The sequence below is a fragment of the Haliaeetus albicilla genome, chromosome 23 (genome assembly GCF_947461875.1).
Source record: "Haliaeetus albicilla chromosome 23, bHalAlb1.1, whole genome shotgun sequence".
NCBI lineage: Eukaryota > Metazoa > Chordata > Aves > Accipitriformes > Accipitridae > Haliaeetus > Haliaeetus albicilla.
In genome coordinates, this window is record NC_091505.1 from 3262683 (window position 1) to 3281750 (window position 19068).

The 19068-nt window shown below is 40.7% G+C and overlaps 1 protein-coding gene across 1 annotated transcript in view; it reads right to left on the bottom strand.

Annotated features, from left to right (window-relative positions):
• Positions 1 to 15761, bottom strand: part of LOC104317873 (palmitoyltransferase ZDHHC15-like) — a 29969-nt gene extending 14208 nt beyond the window's left edge. The window contains exons 1-10 of the mRNA XM_069810920.1: positions 15595 to 15761; positions 12018 to 12044; positions 9486 to 9580; positions 7891 to 8011; positions 6958 to 7027; positions 6614 to 6646; positions 5381 to 5501; positions 3916 to 4048; positions 2610 to 2736; positions 1024 to 1133 (exon numbers count right to left, since the gene is read on the bottom strand). Coding sequence (XP_069667021.1) covers positions 1024 to 1133; positions 2610 to 2736; positions 3916 to 4048; positions 5381 to 5501; positions 6614 to 6646; positions 6958 to 7027; positions 7891 to 8011; positions 9486 to 9580; positions 12018 to 12044; positions 15595 to 15712 — 955 coding nt within the window. The 5' untranslated portion in view covers positions 15713 to 15761. The remainder of the gene's footprint in view (positions 1 to 1023; positions 1134 to 2609; positions 2737 to 3915; positions 4049 to 5380; positions 5502 to 6613; positions 6647 to 6957; positions 7028 to 7890; positions 8012 to 9485; positions 9581 to 12017; positions 12045 to 15594) is intronic.
• Positions 15762 to 19068: the final 3307 nt, after the last annotated feature.

The window sequence follows — 19068 nt, forward strand, 5'->3', positions numbered from 1 at the left end:
ATTTGGTTCTCCAAGTATACTTGCTTGATCCACTAATTATAGTAACCTGAGAATTCATTAACACTTTCACCATTCCTTAAAGGGAAAAGAAGAGTGAGATTATCACATTTCTTTTACAGGGAACCTGTGTAATGGAATCCTTGCTCCACAGGGAAAAATAGGAGCCCCTTGCTTTACCTTACTGACAGAATTTCTGAACCCTCAAACATGGTAACTGGGGCGTTCGACATGAGCCCTGATACTCTAATACATACTGTATTCTACAAAGACCAAAGCTTGGAGGTAAATATGCCAGGAAAAAAAATCAAGTTCAAACAGAAATGTAACAGTAAGGAATCATTAAACTAATTTTGGATCCATCTAACAAAAATCATCAAAGAATGGAGATATATATATATATATATAAAGTCTTTTTTCCAATAGGACATCCATAGCATAAAAGGTATATTCAGAAACTGATCAAATCTATTGTACAAACATGCCAGTTCACCTAGAATTGCTCTCAGCACAGATATTTCTTCTACGGAGATTAGCACATAGCTAGGCAAGCACCGAAACCAAATGAACTTCTTTACTCCTGTAATAAAGCTAACAAAGTATAAAGTAGCTTCCTAAATGTATCACTGCATTCAGGTGTTTGCATGCATGTTTTCACAAACTCTCAGAGGATAAATGTGCTTTAAAAAAATCTTAAGTATTTTCATTTTTACAGGCACAACTTTATGTCTCCAATAACTGTGCGGCACGCAGCAACATTTACATGTAAATATACTCAGTTTGTGGAAATTTCAATTTTTCTCTGCAACTTGTAACAACCTCTCAGTTCATTTACTTGCAAGTAGAAAGCTACTAAAACAAAAAAGTTGACTCCAAAGTAGGACTTATTTTTAGTCTGTGTTCACTAGTCAAGTCAGAGCTGCCCAGTGACTCAGCCAACACAATTTTTTTTTTATTAGCTCTTATAATTCACCCACTAGTCACTGTAGGTCAAGACACAACTGATTTCCTTTAGCGTTACCTTACCATGAGGCTCTTCATCTATTCCATCATCTTCCCACTGCTCTTCATTTGCTAGGAGAGGATTCTGAGCTTCACACAAAGCTCTCATTGGGAAAAAATGTCCATCGCCCTGGCTACGTGGAAAAAGGCAGAGAAAGGCACTGTAAAAAGCAGCAAGTGACTCTGAAGGATGACAATTTCTACACATTTTATCTGCAAACAAAGTTTTCTGCTGCCTGTATTTCCAATGTTTACTTAAGATTATTTTTAAGTTTTGAAAAATACTGTGTTTATTTTTTGTGGCAGCTCAGATACCAAGTTTTACTACCGAGTAGTTTTGGTCCTCAGTTCATTCAAGCTCTCTAGAGACTAAAAGTTCAAACCTACAGCCTGGAATTAAGTAATGTTTAGCAGAATTTAAATGTCATTTGGATACAGGAGAAACAACAGAAAAACATTAACTTATGGACAGCTAGAAGTGAGAGGGAGCTAAGGAAAACATTTATGTAGAAGGAACAATTTAAACCGTAGGTATAAATTTTATCAGTTTATACCATAGATTCTTCAGGGCAGAAATTACACTTCTGTGTTTGAATGACACCCAATAGAAAATAGCCCCAGTCTTAGTTAGATGTTACTGAAAGAGAAAGACAAGGCTCACTTTCTTGTGACCTAAACCTGTACATAAAATGGGACACCCCCCCCCCCCCAAAAAAAAAACCCAAACCACTTCTCTGCAAAGTCCTAAAGTTGCAAAAGCTTTTTTTGCTTTACTACTGCCCAAATGGAAATGCATATCTGGATATCACACAAGCGTTTGAGAGTACATTCAAATTCATGTAATGTAAACTAACAAAGTTAAAAACTAGATGTTCTAGCTTGGTCTGCACCATACTGCATTCCTTAACATCCAGCAGCATAGACAGAGGAACGGTAAACTAGCTGAAGTGCCTTTTTCCTCTGGTGAGTCATCCTTATGCAAGGAAAATAACCTGAGTGTTCTCCCTTGGGTGACTATACACACTGGTAATGCGCCCCTGACTGGCACTTTGATGCTGCCTTTCATTAACAGAAAGGCTTTCTTATACTTAAGAGTGGAAAACAGATGGCAGTGGGGATGCAACTGGGCTTTACACTTACACATTGCTACTTGAAAAAGTTGTGAATTGCTGTACTGGTGAGTTATTTTAAATTGTGCCCAATGACTAAAGGAATTAAATTCCAGTGTACTTTACTGCTGGTCTACTAAGTGCTGAAACAACATTTTCCCCTACATTAAGAAACATAAACTCTGTTTCAGGCAGAGGATTCTGACAGATGAAGAAAACGGCATCTTTGAAGTGAACACGCATCCACACATGCGCCACAGGAGTCCAAGAAGAGTTCAAACACCCTGTGCAGTGCATTTAGCCCTCAAAACCTTTCCCTTCCAGACTTCTGGTGCACAGGAGTAACGCAGATGATGTTAGTTGGTGCATTTACAATGATGCACAATAGCAGTCAGCCAAGCCACACAATAATAGGCATTAACACAGGAGGCTGTAGCAGATATTTAGAAGCCAGTCCCTTCAGTTAATTGTATCAGCTTTTAGCACTGACTTATTACTTACCTAGAGGCAATAGGTAGTAACCAGAGCTTTTTTTCTTCTCCAAACACTTGCTGAAGATTCTTTACAAAGCCAAGATTGAATCCATTTTTATCTGGGCCATTCTGAAACACTGGAGCTGAGAAAGCCTCTACACACAGATGCAATTTCAGTGAAAAAAAATTAAAATCAATGCCAAATACTCTGAAACAGGATTTTGCATGTTGTAGCCATCTAAACACAACATGATTTAACATATTATGAACTAGCGTTACAAAGATACAAAGTTTGAAAATAATAGTTTTTTCATTTTGAAAGCCTGTAAAGACTTTCAAAGTGAAGGCAGGAATTTGGTCTTGCAACTGAACCATATGGAACAGTCAAATTGAACTACAAATGCTTTGTTTAATCTAGAGAACAGAGTTATAAGATCTTTGCGTAAGACTTGTTGAAATTCAGTGTGTAGAAATTTCTAAGTAAAAAATCTGCAGAATTAAGTAGGTTGGTCTTCAATACGTATTTCAGAAGTGGCACTGGCGATTGAAATTGCCTCATTCATTAATGATATAATGAACACGCATTAGGAACAAACATATGCAAATAGATCCTCTGTTATGGTAAGACACAAAATTAAGAAAAGAGAGGGGAGGAGAACCTAGAGTGCACTAGAAACAATTTAATCTACCTTCTAAGCTGCTGCAGAGGTCTGATGTTTTGGGATAGATGAGCTTCAGTGCCCCACGAAATGAGTTTTAAAGTTAGTAACTCTACAAAAATCTGAGTATTTGCTCAAACTCTTGATAGTGTGTGTTTTGTTATAAAACTTCATCCAAAAGGCTTTGAAAATTGAACATTTATCTGAGGAAAGACAGAAATCACTCAACAAAATCATACTGTTTCAGATTTTCATTTCATTGGATTCACAGTCATAACTTCTTTGCCTTTGTCAATGAAGATGGACGCTGTTTTTCCCAACCTTACTAAGCTGTTTTAGGATGCGCTCCAGCATATGAGCATAAAGAACCATTATTCCTGAAAAGCTGCACTCATTTCACAGCAAATGTAGTTATACATATGCATAACATTTTTATAATTGGACTTTTACACTTTAAGGCTCTCGTTTCCCTAACAAAGCTTTTGTCACACCAGCTAATAAATGCAGCTCATCTGAAGTGACAAATTTCTGCAGCATTGTGCCAAGATCTTAAATCTTCCTCCCCTCATAAGCCAGCAGGCATGTATAGAATGCAAATGCCTTTTTTTTTCTTTTTTTCTTCTTACAGCACTTTCAGTGTGTCTTACTCAAAGAAAAAAGACACAAGAGACTTACCTAAAGTAGATCTGTTTCTACTAACGAGCCAACAATGGTAGCCAAACAGAAACATAAGGCTTACGAAGAACATGACCGCAACAAAGAGAAGGAAAAGGACATGAAATTTGGAACGTCCATTCGTCAGTTCACCCTGGAAAGAAAAGCAACACAGAACAAGTGATAGGAACAAATAAAAGCTGGAAATTCTTTGTTCCTAGAAAGAAAGATATCCTTTAAAACTCCTACTTGGAGTTCTCAAACTTGTACCCACAAAAGTCACACCTTACTATAAAAAGCAAGAAGCGACAAAGAAATGATCTGGTTCATTTCCCCCTCCTGTAACTAAAGCAGAAAGAGTGGGGGTTTGCTACTAACTTTTTGTGTGTAACAGAGCCAGTAACATGCCAGCTTCCCACCTGGGCACAAGAAGCATGCCCTATGCCCACAGGGAAGCAAGCAGGCACAAGCTCTTGAAGCCCTGTTTATGTTCTGCTGAGTTTCCTGTCTGTATATTAAAATTCTGCACCTCTTGCAATATAAGGCATGCCAAGAAAACCTGGCCTCCATAGCTATAGCAATCAGGGAGCGTTAGAACTGAGCATAGGTGGTTTGGAAGAGTTTCAAAGCCGAGCGGGATCTTACGAGCAGGAACAAACACTTATTTCCTTCTACAGCAGAAGAGTCAAGTGCCAGAGATCCTCATAAGCAGACATCTACAGATAGGCTGTGGGAACCTCAAAGTAAGAAAATTACTTCTCGGCCTTTGCCCATCCCATATATGCAGCCACAGAGCTCAAGGCTCTGTGCCTTTCCTAGCATAAGGAACAGTTCCCGCTAGTGTCCCATGAGCATCTCAGGAGGCATTTTACATAAGTGATTAGCCATTAAAACAACGGACATTTAATAAATTAATGCACAGCAAAGTTAAGTTACCTAAACACAGTCATACAGAGTTAGCAGCAGAGGGGACATAAAAAACTAGAGACAAAAGGCCAGCCTCTTAGTGGAACTGTCAGTTGGCATTGCTTGCATATGAATGATAATCGATAACTGAATAAGAAGCATACTTTATTTCAGTCAACTTTTGAATTGAGAAAGGAGTCATGTGGGGATTAGAAAATGAACAAGGCTTTTTGACCTTTTTTTTTTGTCTTTTCAGTAAGTATGTACAGATCAATGCCAGGATGTTATACTTTGATACCAAGGATTCTGAGATACGTACATGCAAACACAAGAACAGGAAAAGGTTATAACTTCATTGCCAGAAGCTAGCTCTACAATTTTGAAATTCCTGAAGTCTGTTAGCTTCTCGCTTTGTGCATTTCAGACATAAAATGGGGGTTAAACTCAAAAAAGGGCACAGGAAGATACCTTAGGGAAGAAATGCAGACCCTCCATTGACTGAAAGCAGAAATGTAACAAGAGTGACTAAATCCCACCAGACTCATAGGATATGGAAAAGTAACCAGATTTCATGACTTACTGTCCAATACTTAATGAAATACTTGAAGACTGTTGCAGCAATATACAAGCAATACAACAAAGAATAGGCTAAGAACAGTAGAAAGAATTTGTAGTTAGAAAATCCAATGCAGTTATTCACCCTAGAGAACAAAAGCAAAGTTGAAATCAGGATATGTACAGCACACACTTGTAACACAATGAGTACTACAATTCTTTTTTGGTCTTACTAAGCCTCTTGATTATATATATTTTGTCAATAAATAGCTCCCCTTAGTGGTCAAAATTAAATATAACTAAAGTCTCTTTGCTCTTCACTTGAAGACTTCTTGCTATGCCAAGTAAAAGGACAGTTCATGTTTTTGGAATCTGTTTTACAGTTGGTACCACTGGTAAATCTGTTACAGAGGCAGGCTCTAATTACGCAATGTCTGTTTCTTGTCTGCAAAGGTAATCAGATCTGGGATTTCTGTGTCACTTGATTCACTTGCAAAACTCAGGAGCCAGATTCACCACTGCTTGTTTGTTTACATACAAACCAAATAAACCCCAATTTGATTATAATTCTCCATGCACAGGACAATTCTAAAAAGCAACAAGGGAATGCAGAAAAAAATAGTAGGTGTTTGTCTCAAAACTGAGGTTTGAAAAATCCTCTACAGTTTAGGATTACCAGGGAGGTTCAGGTGGGGAAATGCTTGTGATGCTTCTGATTTCTGAAAGCTTGCTTTTTTTTTTTTTAAAAAAAAAAAAAAAAGAAGGAGTTTAAGAAATGTAGTGGCAGCAATTCTCAAAAAGTATAAAGCTTAATTCATCCACACACCATTCTACACAAACTGTCTCTGACCATGCACAGGTGGCAGGCACCATTTCAGAAACAATCTGCGTGCAAATATTATTATTGAAAGCGACTACCAACTGCATGCTGAAACGATTATGTACCCAAAATTAAAGGCTAAGCTGAAGTCCCTTTACAATTTGAATAATAGTTGAAGAGTGAATTAGCAGCTCGGTTTTAAATTATATCGAAATAAAAGCTTTTTTACACATAGTTTATGGAACAAACGTGAATGATCTGTCTTTCAAAATATCAAACGTTTCGGGCAATTTCAAAGTGTGATTATTTTATAAATTTCCCAACTTAAAGAGATGCATGGTTTGAAATGAAAGAGGTGTACAGAGGCTATCCTGTAGAAGAAAGGTATTTAAACAGCCTTTCTTTTCAGAAAACTACAAACCAGTATCTAGGACATACCATGGACAGTGATGATCCATTTTTAGCACGCATCTGCAAAAGGACGAAAAAGAAAAATGGAAGACCAGTTAATGGTTGATCAGTTACTTTTCACTATACGGCATGCTTTCTAGCAACTTAACGCTGATACACTTGTAGGTGTGGGAACTACAAACCCTTCCGGGCCACAAGTAGCAGAAATGCAAATGCTAATGCTGTCACACACGAACCTGTGCTGTTGACTGCAGCCGGAACAGAGGTACTTGGGTACCTTTATCTGTAACAAGACACATGAAGGACCAGCCCATTCACATAACTTAGCGGTGACTATAGTCACTTCTGTGAAAAACTGTCTGGTAACTTACATAGCACAAACGGTACAATGGTGACAACGATCAGGTTTTATTAGCTGGCATCTATCACAGAACCGAATACCTGAAATTAAAGACACATTAATACCAAATAATAGAAAAGTCTTTTTTTTTTCAGATGTTAGTTAGTATTCCCCTCATTTGCTAACTATTCATATTCCTTCCTCTATCACTTCAAAAGATGACGGCATTTGCCACCGATTTTTGCTCCCAGGTCATAATCAGCTAAGCAATGCTCATAGTTCTTCTGGAGACTTGCAGATGTGGGGAACAACCCTCACAGCAAAGCATACAGCCAGCTTAAAAGCGATAGATAAACCAAAATTGTACACTTCCCTCTGGCTTCCACATTTACTCAGACTTTACATATGTTCCATTTTGATAATTGCCTATAGAGCAGTTCTTTACTTCAGAATTCATTGGCTTGTCTGACAGAAATGAACAGGTCAGAGCCTCTAATACGAATACGATTTCTTTTACGCTTTGAAAGCAGTGCAGTATGCATTTAATCACGGAACAAGGTCCAGAAATCTGTTCACAGAATTATGCCCTGCATCTCTAAGCTAGACTCCATTTTAAGTAAAAATGACTACAGATTTTGTCATTCTATTACTATTACTAAATGCAGACAACACAAGTAGGCGTTTGAACTGTAAATACCCTGTAAAGGGTAACATACTGCTTCTCAAAGGCAGCACCTGGTACTCCACTCCTTGAAGATCAATGGAAGAGTTCAAGGCTTTTTTGTTTTCCCAAACACAAAACATGAGAGAAAAGGCATTAAAATTAGTCGTACAAGAGTTACTCAGTGCATGCAGTGGCATTAGGAACGCCCTGTTGGTCAGCAGTATCATCGGGGCTGCCAGCACATGCTACTTTTGCCTGCTTGATTAGATTGAGAGAAACAAAGCTCTCTGCTTAGCTGACCTCCATTCCCCGTTCTCGTGTACACCGGCAACTTCCTTGCAATTTCGGCAAGAATTTGCCTCTGCACCTCCGGCCTTTCTTCATTTTCATAGCGTTCTTTGTCAGCATAGGACATATGGTACTAGAAGCAGAAGTCATGAGAGGAGCAATTACCCACGGGTAGCAGAGATAATATTTCAAGTACAGGCAAGCCTGGAAATGTTTTTACCTCCCACTCCTTCTAATGAGCTTAATCTAACGTGAAAACATGTTTGTTAAGAAGACAAAGAGAGATAGTAAGTGCTGGACAGCCAGAATACCATGTGATACATCAATAAGAAACACAAAAGTGAAAACAACATGCTGGAGTTGCTACTACTGCTGCCTTAGATTACTATTTTTCATGAATAACATTGCTAACCATGATGAGGACACTTCAGGCACTTCCCTTGTGAGCAAGAACCTCTCTCCAGCCACAATTTTATATTTCTAAAACTGGGATTAGTTGTTATTTATAAACTTACATTCTTGTAACTAGGATCAGGTTATTTGGAGTGCCATACAAACATCATCCTCATTCTATTGCTCCAAACATAGTGTTTTATTAGTATTTCATAAAGAGATAAGACAAAATGCAAAAATAATCTACCAATCTGAGCAACATGCAAAAGTGAATATTTGGTAGAAAAAGAACTGAAACAAATGTCTGCCTCTGACTGTCCTGTGCTCAAAGCACTAAGTCATACTCTTGTCCTAAAATAAGCCACAGACGTCAAGAAAACAATACCAAACCTTTAACTAAAGTCTTACTCATGAAACGATCTACTTTTGTCACAGCAAACCCCTGTTTCTCTTTACCATAGTGTATTGTTACATTTAACTTTCATGATACTGCTGGCCAGGGAAGTACAAGGACTGGGGCTACTGGAGCTACACGTATACCCAGCACCAAATCAAAAGCCATATGCTATGCACATCGCCACAGTCCTCACTGCCACAGACACGTGACATCAGAATCTCAGCATGTTTAAAGGCAAAACGATTCTTCTATCCCTCACTATCACAAGACAGAGCCTGACAAATGAAGCAAACTTAACGACTGCAAAGAGGCCTACTCCAGCCGGCAAAGGGCTCCCAGCAGAGTAGGCAGCGCTGGATTTTGGTGGGACATGGAACGTTCACATACGCACCACAACAATCTGGCTCGAGAGATCAAGAAACCTGACTACCATTACGAGTCCTCCTAGGTTAAGGAAGGTCCTCAGGATTTGGCTTGCGACTTGTTAAATGCTCAGAGTCAATGACACTATAAATATGGAAGTTAATAATCATCAATCCTATTATTCTCAACATGAAAAATCCTACTGGCTCCTGGAACACCTGAAAAGGCAGCTTTGAAAGTTAACACCATCTCTGATTTAAACCATGCTCTTTGAGGAGCTAAAGGATTCTCAGAATGGTAAATTACTCAGTTTTTACAGACAAGTCCAGGTCACTTTCCATCTCTTTAGGAAATCCCATCAGCTGTCCACATCAACTAGATTGAAGGATTTTTGAGTTCTCTTTAGCATCGCTGCTTTCATTTTGCAATGAATGAAAAGTGCTTGTACTCTTACCTTTTTGCCTGGTTGCACCGGGAGAGTGAAAATAGACTTCCAGTATGTCCACACAAAGAGCACAAAGAGAATGTGGAATATTGTAAGATAGGCCACTAAAAAAAAACAAAACACAAAACAAAAAACAGAAGCAGAACAATGACTTCTTAAGCAAAAGTTTCATTCATGATAGGCATAATACCAATCTTTCACAACAATGAAAAAAAAAAAAAGGAAAAGAAGATTTACAGTACCAACCAGTATTACAATACAGCTAAACCTTACAGTCAAAGGGGCAGTAGAATTTCAGAGGTCTGTGGCTGCAGTGAGCTGTTACCTATCTCACAAGACTCCCCTTCTCCACTTGATCCGATTCCGTGGGTGAGGAAGAACACAGCTGTCACCACAGGGCAGGGGACAACCCTGTATCACGGGGAATGACAGGATTCCTGTCTCTTCCCCATATCCTAGGGACAGGCAAAGCAGAACTGGCTGGTGCTGAGCAGCATAAAGGTTAATACTGCAATACTCCAGCATCTCCGAAATTTGGGTTCAGTTGCTACTAAATGCACTTAGAATCACAATACCATATTATCAGTGCACTGTCCACTTGTGCAATGCGTTCTTCACCACTTGCAAGAGTTGAGAGAAATAACATGCTCTAGTAGAGCTTTAAATCCCCAGAAAAAAATCAAATCTCTTATTAAACATCTTCTAGATTTGCCACAGTTGATACAATAAAACAAATCAGGAAAACATCCCTCAAACTAAGCAAAACTGGGTCTTGTGATTACTGAGAAAGAATTGTAATCCACTAGACACAACATTATCACGTGAAATCCAGCATGCGTCAGAGTAATCTTATTTCAATATGCAAACTTTATTTCAAAGCCTTTGGGCATAAGCAGGCGTACTGTGGTTCAGAAAGGCAAAGGACAGCTATTCTTCAGCTACACAAGCTATTTGATTGTTCTTTCTTTAATCCTTGACTCATTAAGACATTATCAAACAGTTACAAGACAGTTTTATTTAAACACACCATTTAATCATAACATCTACCTCATTTTCCCTGTTTCATTTAAGCTTCAAATGCTAGCAAACTAAGATTAAAGTAACTACTACTAGTGGAAAGAGAAGTCTAAAATCCAAACACTTCCTAACTTCCCAGGCAAGACTGACTGTGTGAAAATGTAATTGGTAAAAAGGCCAAACACAGCTCTGAGACTTTCTAATGAGATGGCAAATGATCTGATAAGCCTCACAAGAATGTGATGGACTGTGAGACTGATCTGTGAGTCAATGAGAATTCATTATTAGGCTCTTAAGTTTCTTTGAGGTGTTATCCTTATCCTACATGCAGGTGGAGCTCAGTCACTTTTAAATTAATATGTAAGGAGATAAATCTTGCAACAGGTTTAATTTTGTTGATAAAGCAATACAGCAGCATGTTAGAGGAAGCTGACCTGGAGACGCACTAATAGATTAGGCGACTAATAACTTTCTTCTACTGAATAATCATTAACAGCATGCTTTCTATAGTTTCTCTGTAACAGTTTCAAATATTAGGACAGCTCTGTAGTGGAAAGAGAATTTACTTGATGCAGCAATCTGGAGGATCTTTAAAGTATCAGCTGCCATTGTTCTTCATGGAACAATTTGCCAGCTGAAAACCGCTACACCTACTCCTATCCTTTATAACCCTGGAAGAAGAAATGAAGGTAAGAGGCCATCTGTATTAGCCATATGCCTTCAAAGCACCTCCAGGAAAGAAGAGGAGGAGTACTAAAATGGCCACTAACCCCTTATTCTTAGAACATGACTGTGGCCTCCAACAATGCACCAGTGGAAACGGTCTCATCAGGTGATCCTGCTGCTCTGCCCAACTCATTCAGCAACCTCACGGTCCTGCATCTGGGACCTCAGAACAATGTCTGTCAGCCTGTGCTACCAAATGAATCCGAGAAGTGTTCAAGCCAAATCATAATGAGACAGCAATCTTTGCTCTAACTCATCTGTGGTAGGAACTGAAAGTTACTGTGTTACCACTCAAGATGTGGTTAGTGGTCAACAGAACCAAGCAGAAAATGTTTTGCGAAAGCCTCCCTACAAAAAACATTAAAAATAGCTTTCACCCAAAGATCAAATAGAACAGTGATCAAAAATAGGTGGGCCACAGAACAGAACTAGTCTTTTCTGTTTAGCTTGTAAAATCAGCTCTGAAAACATAAAACACAAAGGGAGAAAAGATGTGTGGGTGTATACAGACAGATATACATAGTTTTTTTCTGAAAGAGTGAAAGGGATCAAAGCCTTTTCACGTTCTTCTGCTCATACTGCAGCTAAACAGGGGCATTTCCCAATACATCCAAAAGTTACAGCATGTCTAACAATGCATGCTGTATACTTCATGAACGTGTAGTTATGGGAAGGAAACACTGAAAGGGTATGTTAGTTTAAAAAAATTGTCAAAGTATTTTTGGTATTTTAACTAGATCATTTGTGAATCTTTTTACACAAGGACTGAATGTCAAATAGTAAATCGAATGCACATACCTTTTTCCACAGGGTTGCTCAGAGTCACTGAAAAAGAAGAAAACATATGTCTACAGAGCAAATAGGATTCCCAGAAAAGTTTGGGGCAAATAATGTTTCTATTTGAAATACAGCATTTTAGGGAAAAAAGTTCAAATTCAACAGATGAAAAGAGAGCCCACAGTTTAGCATCAAATCAAAAGCATCCATAACAATTCCTTGTTTACTCACGCAAATGACACCCACAACAAGATGTTCAATAACTGTTACTCATGCTGTATTTTCCCTTGTTATATAAAATATATTTTGCATATTTGTACATTGGAAATATGACAAAAATAATCCACCAGTGACAGTGATGTGACAAGATTACCAGGGCTCCTCTAGCAACTGTCCAAGCAGCATCTCTATGCGTGTACTTATAAGCATGTATTTGTAGCCTGCTTTGTACTAGGCTCTAGGTGGTCTCAATCCTCCACAGTGAACAATGCCCCAATGCATTTCTGCATCAGCATAAATAAAAAATTACAAATTGTCTCAGCTTTGGCCTAGTCAGCAACAAAGGATACACTGTAATGACTCAATTATTTATACACTTCCTACTAGCAGAGTTTTTACAACCCCTCCTTACTTAACCATAATCATAGGAACAGTCCCTACTAACAGAACCACTTAGAGCAACCAGCAAAGTGTACATTGCTCAATGTCTACTTCTGCTGATTATTTTAAAACCCATTTATTATTTTAAAAGCCATCATCCAAGTTTAACAGAAAAGATAAAGACATCTTTCTTTAACTGAAAATGGAGTAGTTCCATGGTATCCTGATAGAATGCTGCTTGGAAGACAAAGATGGTTCATGGGATGGGAGCCCCTTATATTGAGTCCATAGCCTTGAATCTAATGGTTGCAACTGAAATGTGTTGCTCCTTGGAGGAACAGAGGAATGAAAGGAAACTAGTGGCTGCATATCACCTCCCAGAGGCACAGCAATCTTACAAAAAGAAGATCATATTGTTGGAAGACTCAGAGATTTGAGAGATTGCACATACCAGCAGCGACCCCTTCAGTAACTCTGTTGGACTGTATAGAAAAATAAGTGATTGAGGGATTGGAGCCATTTATTTCTAGCCTACAGCCAGCACCTGGAAGGAGACTCTACTCTTCACAACTCACTCTACCATCTTACTTGAATAACAAACTTGGAAAATGTCAATCAGAGTAGGAACCAAGAAGTCCTGCTTTTACTAACGAAAGTAGCTTTTCTTAAACCTGTGCTAACAAACAGGTTTGATCTGCAAGCTCTACAATATGCAACAACGTAGATGAAAAAAGAGACCAAATATTTGCTGTGTCTCTGTGCACTCAATTTCAGATGAACAAGACGGTTAGGAAACCCTTAGTTTTTCCTTTGATTTGCTGCAAATCAAGCTATGAAGGGTACATCGTTTTTTCACAAATACTGCTTGGTTCCCTCCTGAAGTACGTCGCACTTGCAGCACAGCCTTCCTAAGGATTTTACTTGAGAAAAGAGCAAACTCCTAAATAAAGATTATATAAAAGGTTTTATCGCAGGACACTGGGTCCTTGTTCTCATTGTGGCAGTAACCACCAACCAGACATGAAATCATGGCCTCCTCTCAAGTATGACTTGTTGGCCATACCAGTCGTTGAAAGTTTAAAAGCCAGTGTCATGAGATACTTTTAGGACATCACCCCCACGCTACTTTCAATCCTCAGAAGCCTGCACAACTAAAGATGAAAATCAAGTGTCCAAACAGAGCATCTACTATTTACATGCCTGCAACAGCTCAAATGGCAATACACAGTGGAAACCTGAAAAAAAGAAGCCCACACAAAGCCTTGTTATGCTAGCAATCTGGAAGAGAAATAATGTCCCGAGAGCTGGTTTTCAAGTAACTGCATATGCCAACAGTTAATGTTCAAATCCTAAAATAATTAATTTAGTCATTTCAACTTCTGTATAGATAGCCTCCTCCACACACAAATAAAATGCATGAGAGAGAAAGATGGGGCAAAAAAATAGATGGGTGTGGGCAAAGGAGTGATTTTAAGTTGTGATTCTAGGCAGCAAGATGAGCTCCTGCTAGCTTACTGAGCATTTGCAGAGTAACACAGGCCCAATCCAAACCCCACTTAAATCAGCAGAGTCTTTTCTAATAGCTGCACTGAGACTTGGAATTAACCAGTGTTAAATGTTACTGAATTTGCACAGCACTGCAAACAACGCATATTTCAAGAGACTGACAGCATTTCAGGAAAACATTCTAAATTTTTTGTCACATGGTCTAACTGACAGTTACACGCACCTTGGAGATATCATTCCATGTGAATTCTTGAAAGAAACAGCCCACAGTCTCAGAGATGGAATAAAATGTCATGAAGCATTTGGGGGTTTTGCCTAGCTGCCAATTAAAACAGATCAAAGAAGCTGCATTTCATTTTAGTCCCCATCGAGAAAAAACAGTAGGTCTTACTGCACTGGCAACCCTAACAAAAATCTGATTTAAATTAGCTGTGCCGTACCGGAAGGCAGCTCTTTTCACAGAAACGTCTCAAACTACTGCTCTGAGAACTTTGGCTTCCTTTATCTGGCTTACCCTGCCCTGGAGAGAAAGAGCCACACACTCCTCCTCACAATTTCAAAAGCCCAAGCTACCTGCTTTTCTCTCCACCTCCACCAGACCTAGCAACCCTATCGTCTAGTAACAGGTCTTGGCACACACATTAAACCAGAACATAGTAAACACAAGAAAGTTTGCAACTTACTATATAGTTAAATTGCTACATTAAACTATACAATTAGTAGCCAGTACCAAAAATTTCCTTTCTAAAATTTCGTGTTTTGCATGCTACTGTAACAAGTTGACTCATGAGTGCGATTTAACGTAACCTGTTTCTTTCCTTTTCAGCATGTATATATATATATATATATATATATATATATATATAAAGACTGCAACGCAGGGCAGGGCATATACTGATTTTTGCTACTGCTTAAACCAGAAATCACACCTGAACATTATCAGATGACAACAGCACGGACTTTCACCGTGGGTATGAATCTCCCAGCCTTGACAAACGCCCCTTTCCCTGGCTGACACGAGGGCTCACGACTGAGTACAAGAACCCTCAGCACCCAGCCAGCCCCGCTGGGCTCCAAATCTCAGGGAAAAACAGGCCAGCACACCCCCAAACCCCCACAGATTAATCCCACAACGGACTCGACGCGTAACGAAGTGTTTCTTCACGTCCCCCCGGCCGCTCTTGGGCGTGCCTGCTGCAATTAGAGGCGTCATTAGAGCAACCTGCCAACGCTCTCGCCCGGCCCTCGGCCCCCCACGGGGTCCGCTGTGGGCTGCGGCGCCCGAGGGAGCCCGCCCAGCGCCGGCCGGAGACGAAAAAAAAAAAAGCAGAATTCCTCCGGCCAAAGGGGACCCTCACAGACCCGACCCCGGGAGGGCAGCGCCGTCCCCGGGGCAGGCGGGCTCCCGCCGGGGGACCCGGCCCACAGAGACCGGCGCTGAGGCGAGGCGAGGCCCGGGGCCCCGCTCACCGCCCCCCCCCGCCCCGCTCACCCAGACACAGCTCGCAGACGTAGGCGTAGTAGGACCAGAGGACGACGAGGGCGATGATGAGGACGGGCAGCCAGGCGAACGCCCGCTGACAGCACCGCAGCCCCCGCGACAGAGCCATCTTTTACCTCAGCCCGGCCGCATCGGGAATCGGCTGCGCGGGGCTGAGCGGGCGGAGGGAGGGAAGGAGGCGGGAAGGGTGGGAAGGCGCTCGGAGCTCGGCTGAGCGGCCTGGCGGGCAGCCGCGGGGTTGGGCGCGGCGCGGCGCTGCGGCGCCCCCTGGCGGGGCGGGCCGTCGCCGTGAGAGGGCCGCGGCCACCCGCCCCCCCCCGCGCCGAGCTGCGGTCTGACCCCCGGCGGGTGGCCGGCCGTGGAAAGCTGCCGCGGGGCTTGGCTTTCCCCGGGTGGTTAGGCGCTTCCGAATTTATTTCCGACCCAAGCTCCCGGGAGGCGATGGCAGGGTCGCCTCGTCCCCTCCCCGCCACCGATGGATGAAGCGGAACGAGCTGCTCTTCGGAGACGGATCTGTCTATGGGGAATAGATTTAAGACGCTCCTAGAATTCCCAGTTACGTAGGCACAAGCCACGTTACTCGCCCTAATTTAAGCCCATTGGCGGCGCTGGGGCTCCAACAGCCGTCCCTGGCACTGTGGTACTCGGCCGTCCTTGGCCCTGCTAGAAATTCCCCACGGAGAGCCCACGGGAGACGGTTCTTCCACGGCGACGTCCCTGGGGCAGTTCACGTGTCTGATGTCCGACACCCTGGTAACGTGGCATTTATCGTAAAAAAAGAAGAAGAAGAAAAAAAAAAAGAAAGACCACCCCACTCGCCCAGTCCGCTCCACAACCCCCTTTGAATTCCTGCAGGAATCCCCCTCATTTCCACATTCCGTAATGTGGTTTGAGTTAAGACTTCAGTTAATTAATCCCCTATATTGCCTCTGTTAAGGAAATTAGTTTTCTCATCAAGAGAGCAATTTATCTAACAGAATGTATTTCTGATAAAACCCCGGTGTAATCTTCCACACTTTCCGGTCACCTCTTTGTTCACCAGTTTGTCCCCTCAGAATTTGTTCTAAAACTTTCCTTCTTGTTGGTATCAAACTTGCAGGCTGTACTGCCTCTAGCAACTTTTCTTTCTTTTTGAGCATAGGTACCACATTTGCCATTCTCCTGCCTAAATCCCTGGATTCAGACATCACCTACAAATCCCTAGACCACACTCGTAACGCTGTATTTAGTTCTTTCAATATTTTAAGATGGAGATGATCCACAACCTTTGATTTTTCTCAAAAAATTTGTTCAGTAATGAGGCGACAGCTGTCTTAACCTCTTCTCTACCTGGCTCACAGTCTATAGGGTCACTGTTCTCCTCTTCTTCAGGCTACTGAGCTCTTTCTTTAGTACAAAACCTGAACTTTTTGGCACTTGTTTTAATTTTCTGTGTGTGGTCCAGCTTAACCAAGTTTTTGGATAGTCCCTGCTGTAGCAAAAGTGCTCTGCAGATATCATAACATATGCTGGCCTCAGCTGCATGTAACCCTAAACACGAAATCTCAGACATCTGACTTAGATTGTGAAATCCACAGTCTGTATTTTATATATATATATATATATATATATACACACACATAGTTGATGGAAAGAGAAATGCCCCTTTCCATGGCATTCAGGGAGGGGATTCAGGACATGTACACTCGATGTTTTGGGGATTTGGAAGAGGAAGATGAGAATGCCCACTTGCTTTCTCCTCCTTCCCCACACTGGGTAGAGCTGAGAAGCCGACATTTTTGCCAGCAATACATTTTACAAACAGCAAGATTTAAAAATCATTCTTGTCAGCTAACTCACTACCTGAGGCAACTCACAGAATCTCCTCTCCTAAAATCTCAAAACTGCTTATCATATAGATGGGAGGCACAGCACATCCATGATACATTTTTCCTGTGTGTGTGTATATAGAGCAGGAAGGCAACCTCTCCGACAGACAGCAATAGAACACTGTAAAAGTGAGCAGACATTTTCAGATAATGCCTCTGTAAATAAAGTTAAGACTATTTTTTTTGTTCAACAGCCAGTTTTTCTATGTGTTCTAAGATCCACATGGATTATGAAACAAAATTCTTTTGTTTCATGGGCTTCCAGGGGAGACTTAGTCATATAAACATGAGCTCATCTGAGGTAAGAGATTCCCAAATACAGCTCTTTAAAACAAAAATAATCATGCGACCTTGAAATCTTGTGATTCTTATAATGTATTTTTTGCACTTGTGGTTCAAATGGTAGCTCCCCATTTGAAATTGCCAGCTGGAGTTAGATATAACTGGTATAAAGTAGCTTGTGCCCTTTTCAGAAATCAAGACTACGGATGTTATTTAAAATAAATGTTGAATCTAAAGTTGAGCTTCAGCCAATTTTACAAAGTAAAGAAAGTCCTCTCTGGATGTGCAGCCTCATCGGGCTCCACAGCAACTACAACAGTTGCAAGTAGCCCGACTTAAGAGAGTGGTTTAGGAAGACGTGGGATTATCCTAAGTAATATCTCTATCTTTAAGTTTCGTTCTGACCATGAGTGGTTTCCTACTAATACACATCACACAGAACTCTTTAAAAAAAGAAGCAAACTTCTGCAGAGTTCAGAAAGCTGTGATTTCATCCACATGTGTAACTAGACTGTTTAAAACTACTGTCAAAGACTGCAGCACTAAGGCAGGCAGGTAAGAAAATCAAGTGCTAGCAGCTTTAGGGTAATTGAAATAAGGGTCATCATCATCGGCTTTTTCTCGAAAAACATAACTTTTTGGGTGCTCAAGGAAAGGAGGGTGGTGGTGACTTACCAGGGCCATAGAGACTCTGGCCATCAGGAAACACGTCATTACAAAGAGCTGTAGTCTGAAGACTAGAGTAAGACTGACAACAGCTGAGATGGCACTGGCTTTGTCATTGGTCCAAAAAATAGCTGAAATACATCAGGAAACAATATAAACTCAGAAAACAAATGCCAGTTTTTACAACAATTTACCTATTGCAGAAAAACCCAAAGGACCATATGTCTTTCATATGAGAAAAAGGTCTTAAAAAAATTACATGTACTAGAAAATGCTTAATTGTATTGTCCTGTAAAATAACACAACGGGAAAACGCGGTTTATATTTCCAGTGTTGAACGTGAAACTGTGCACAGACTACAGTATGCATTTCGAAATTATATTCTAATCCAGAAAATCAAAGTTGCGCAAGTTACTTTCCCCACTGTTCACTTCAAAATCTTGCTAAGCTTGTAATATATGCAAGCCCTGAAGGTATGCGGAAAGATAGCTACAAAGCAGTCATAAACATTAAATGAGCCAAACCTTGTGACGACCTAACTTTCCAAACCACTTTTAACCTAGTGTGTGTAAAATAAAGGCGTAACCTTTTTTTTTATTGTCAGATATATTTATATCCGGGTAGGTTACACATGGTTTTGCTTATCAGT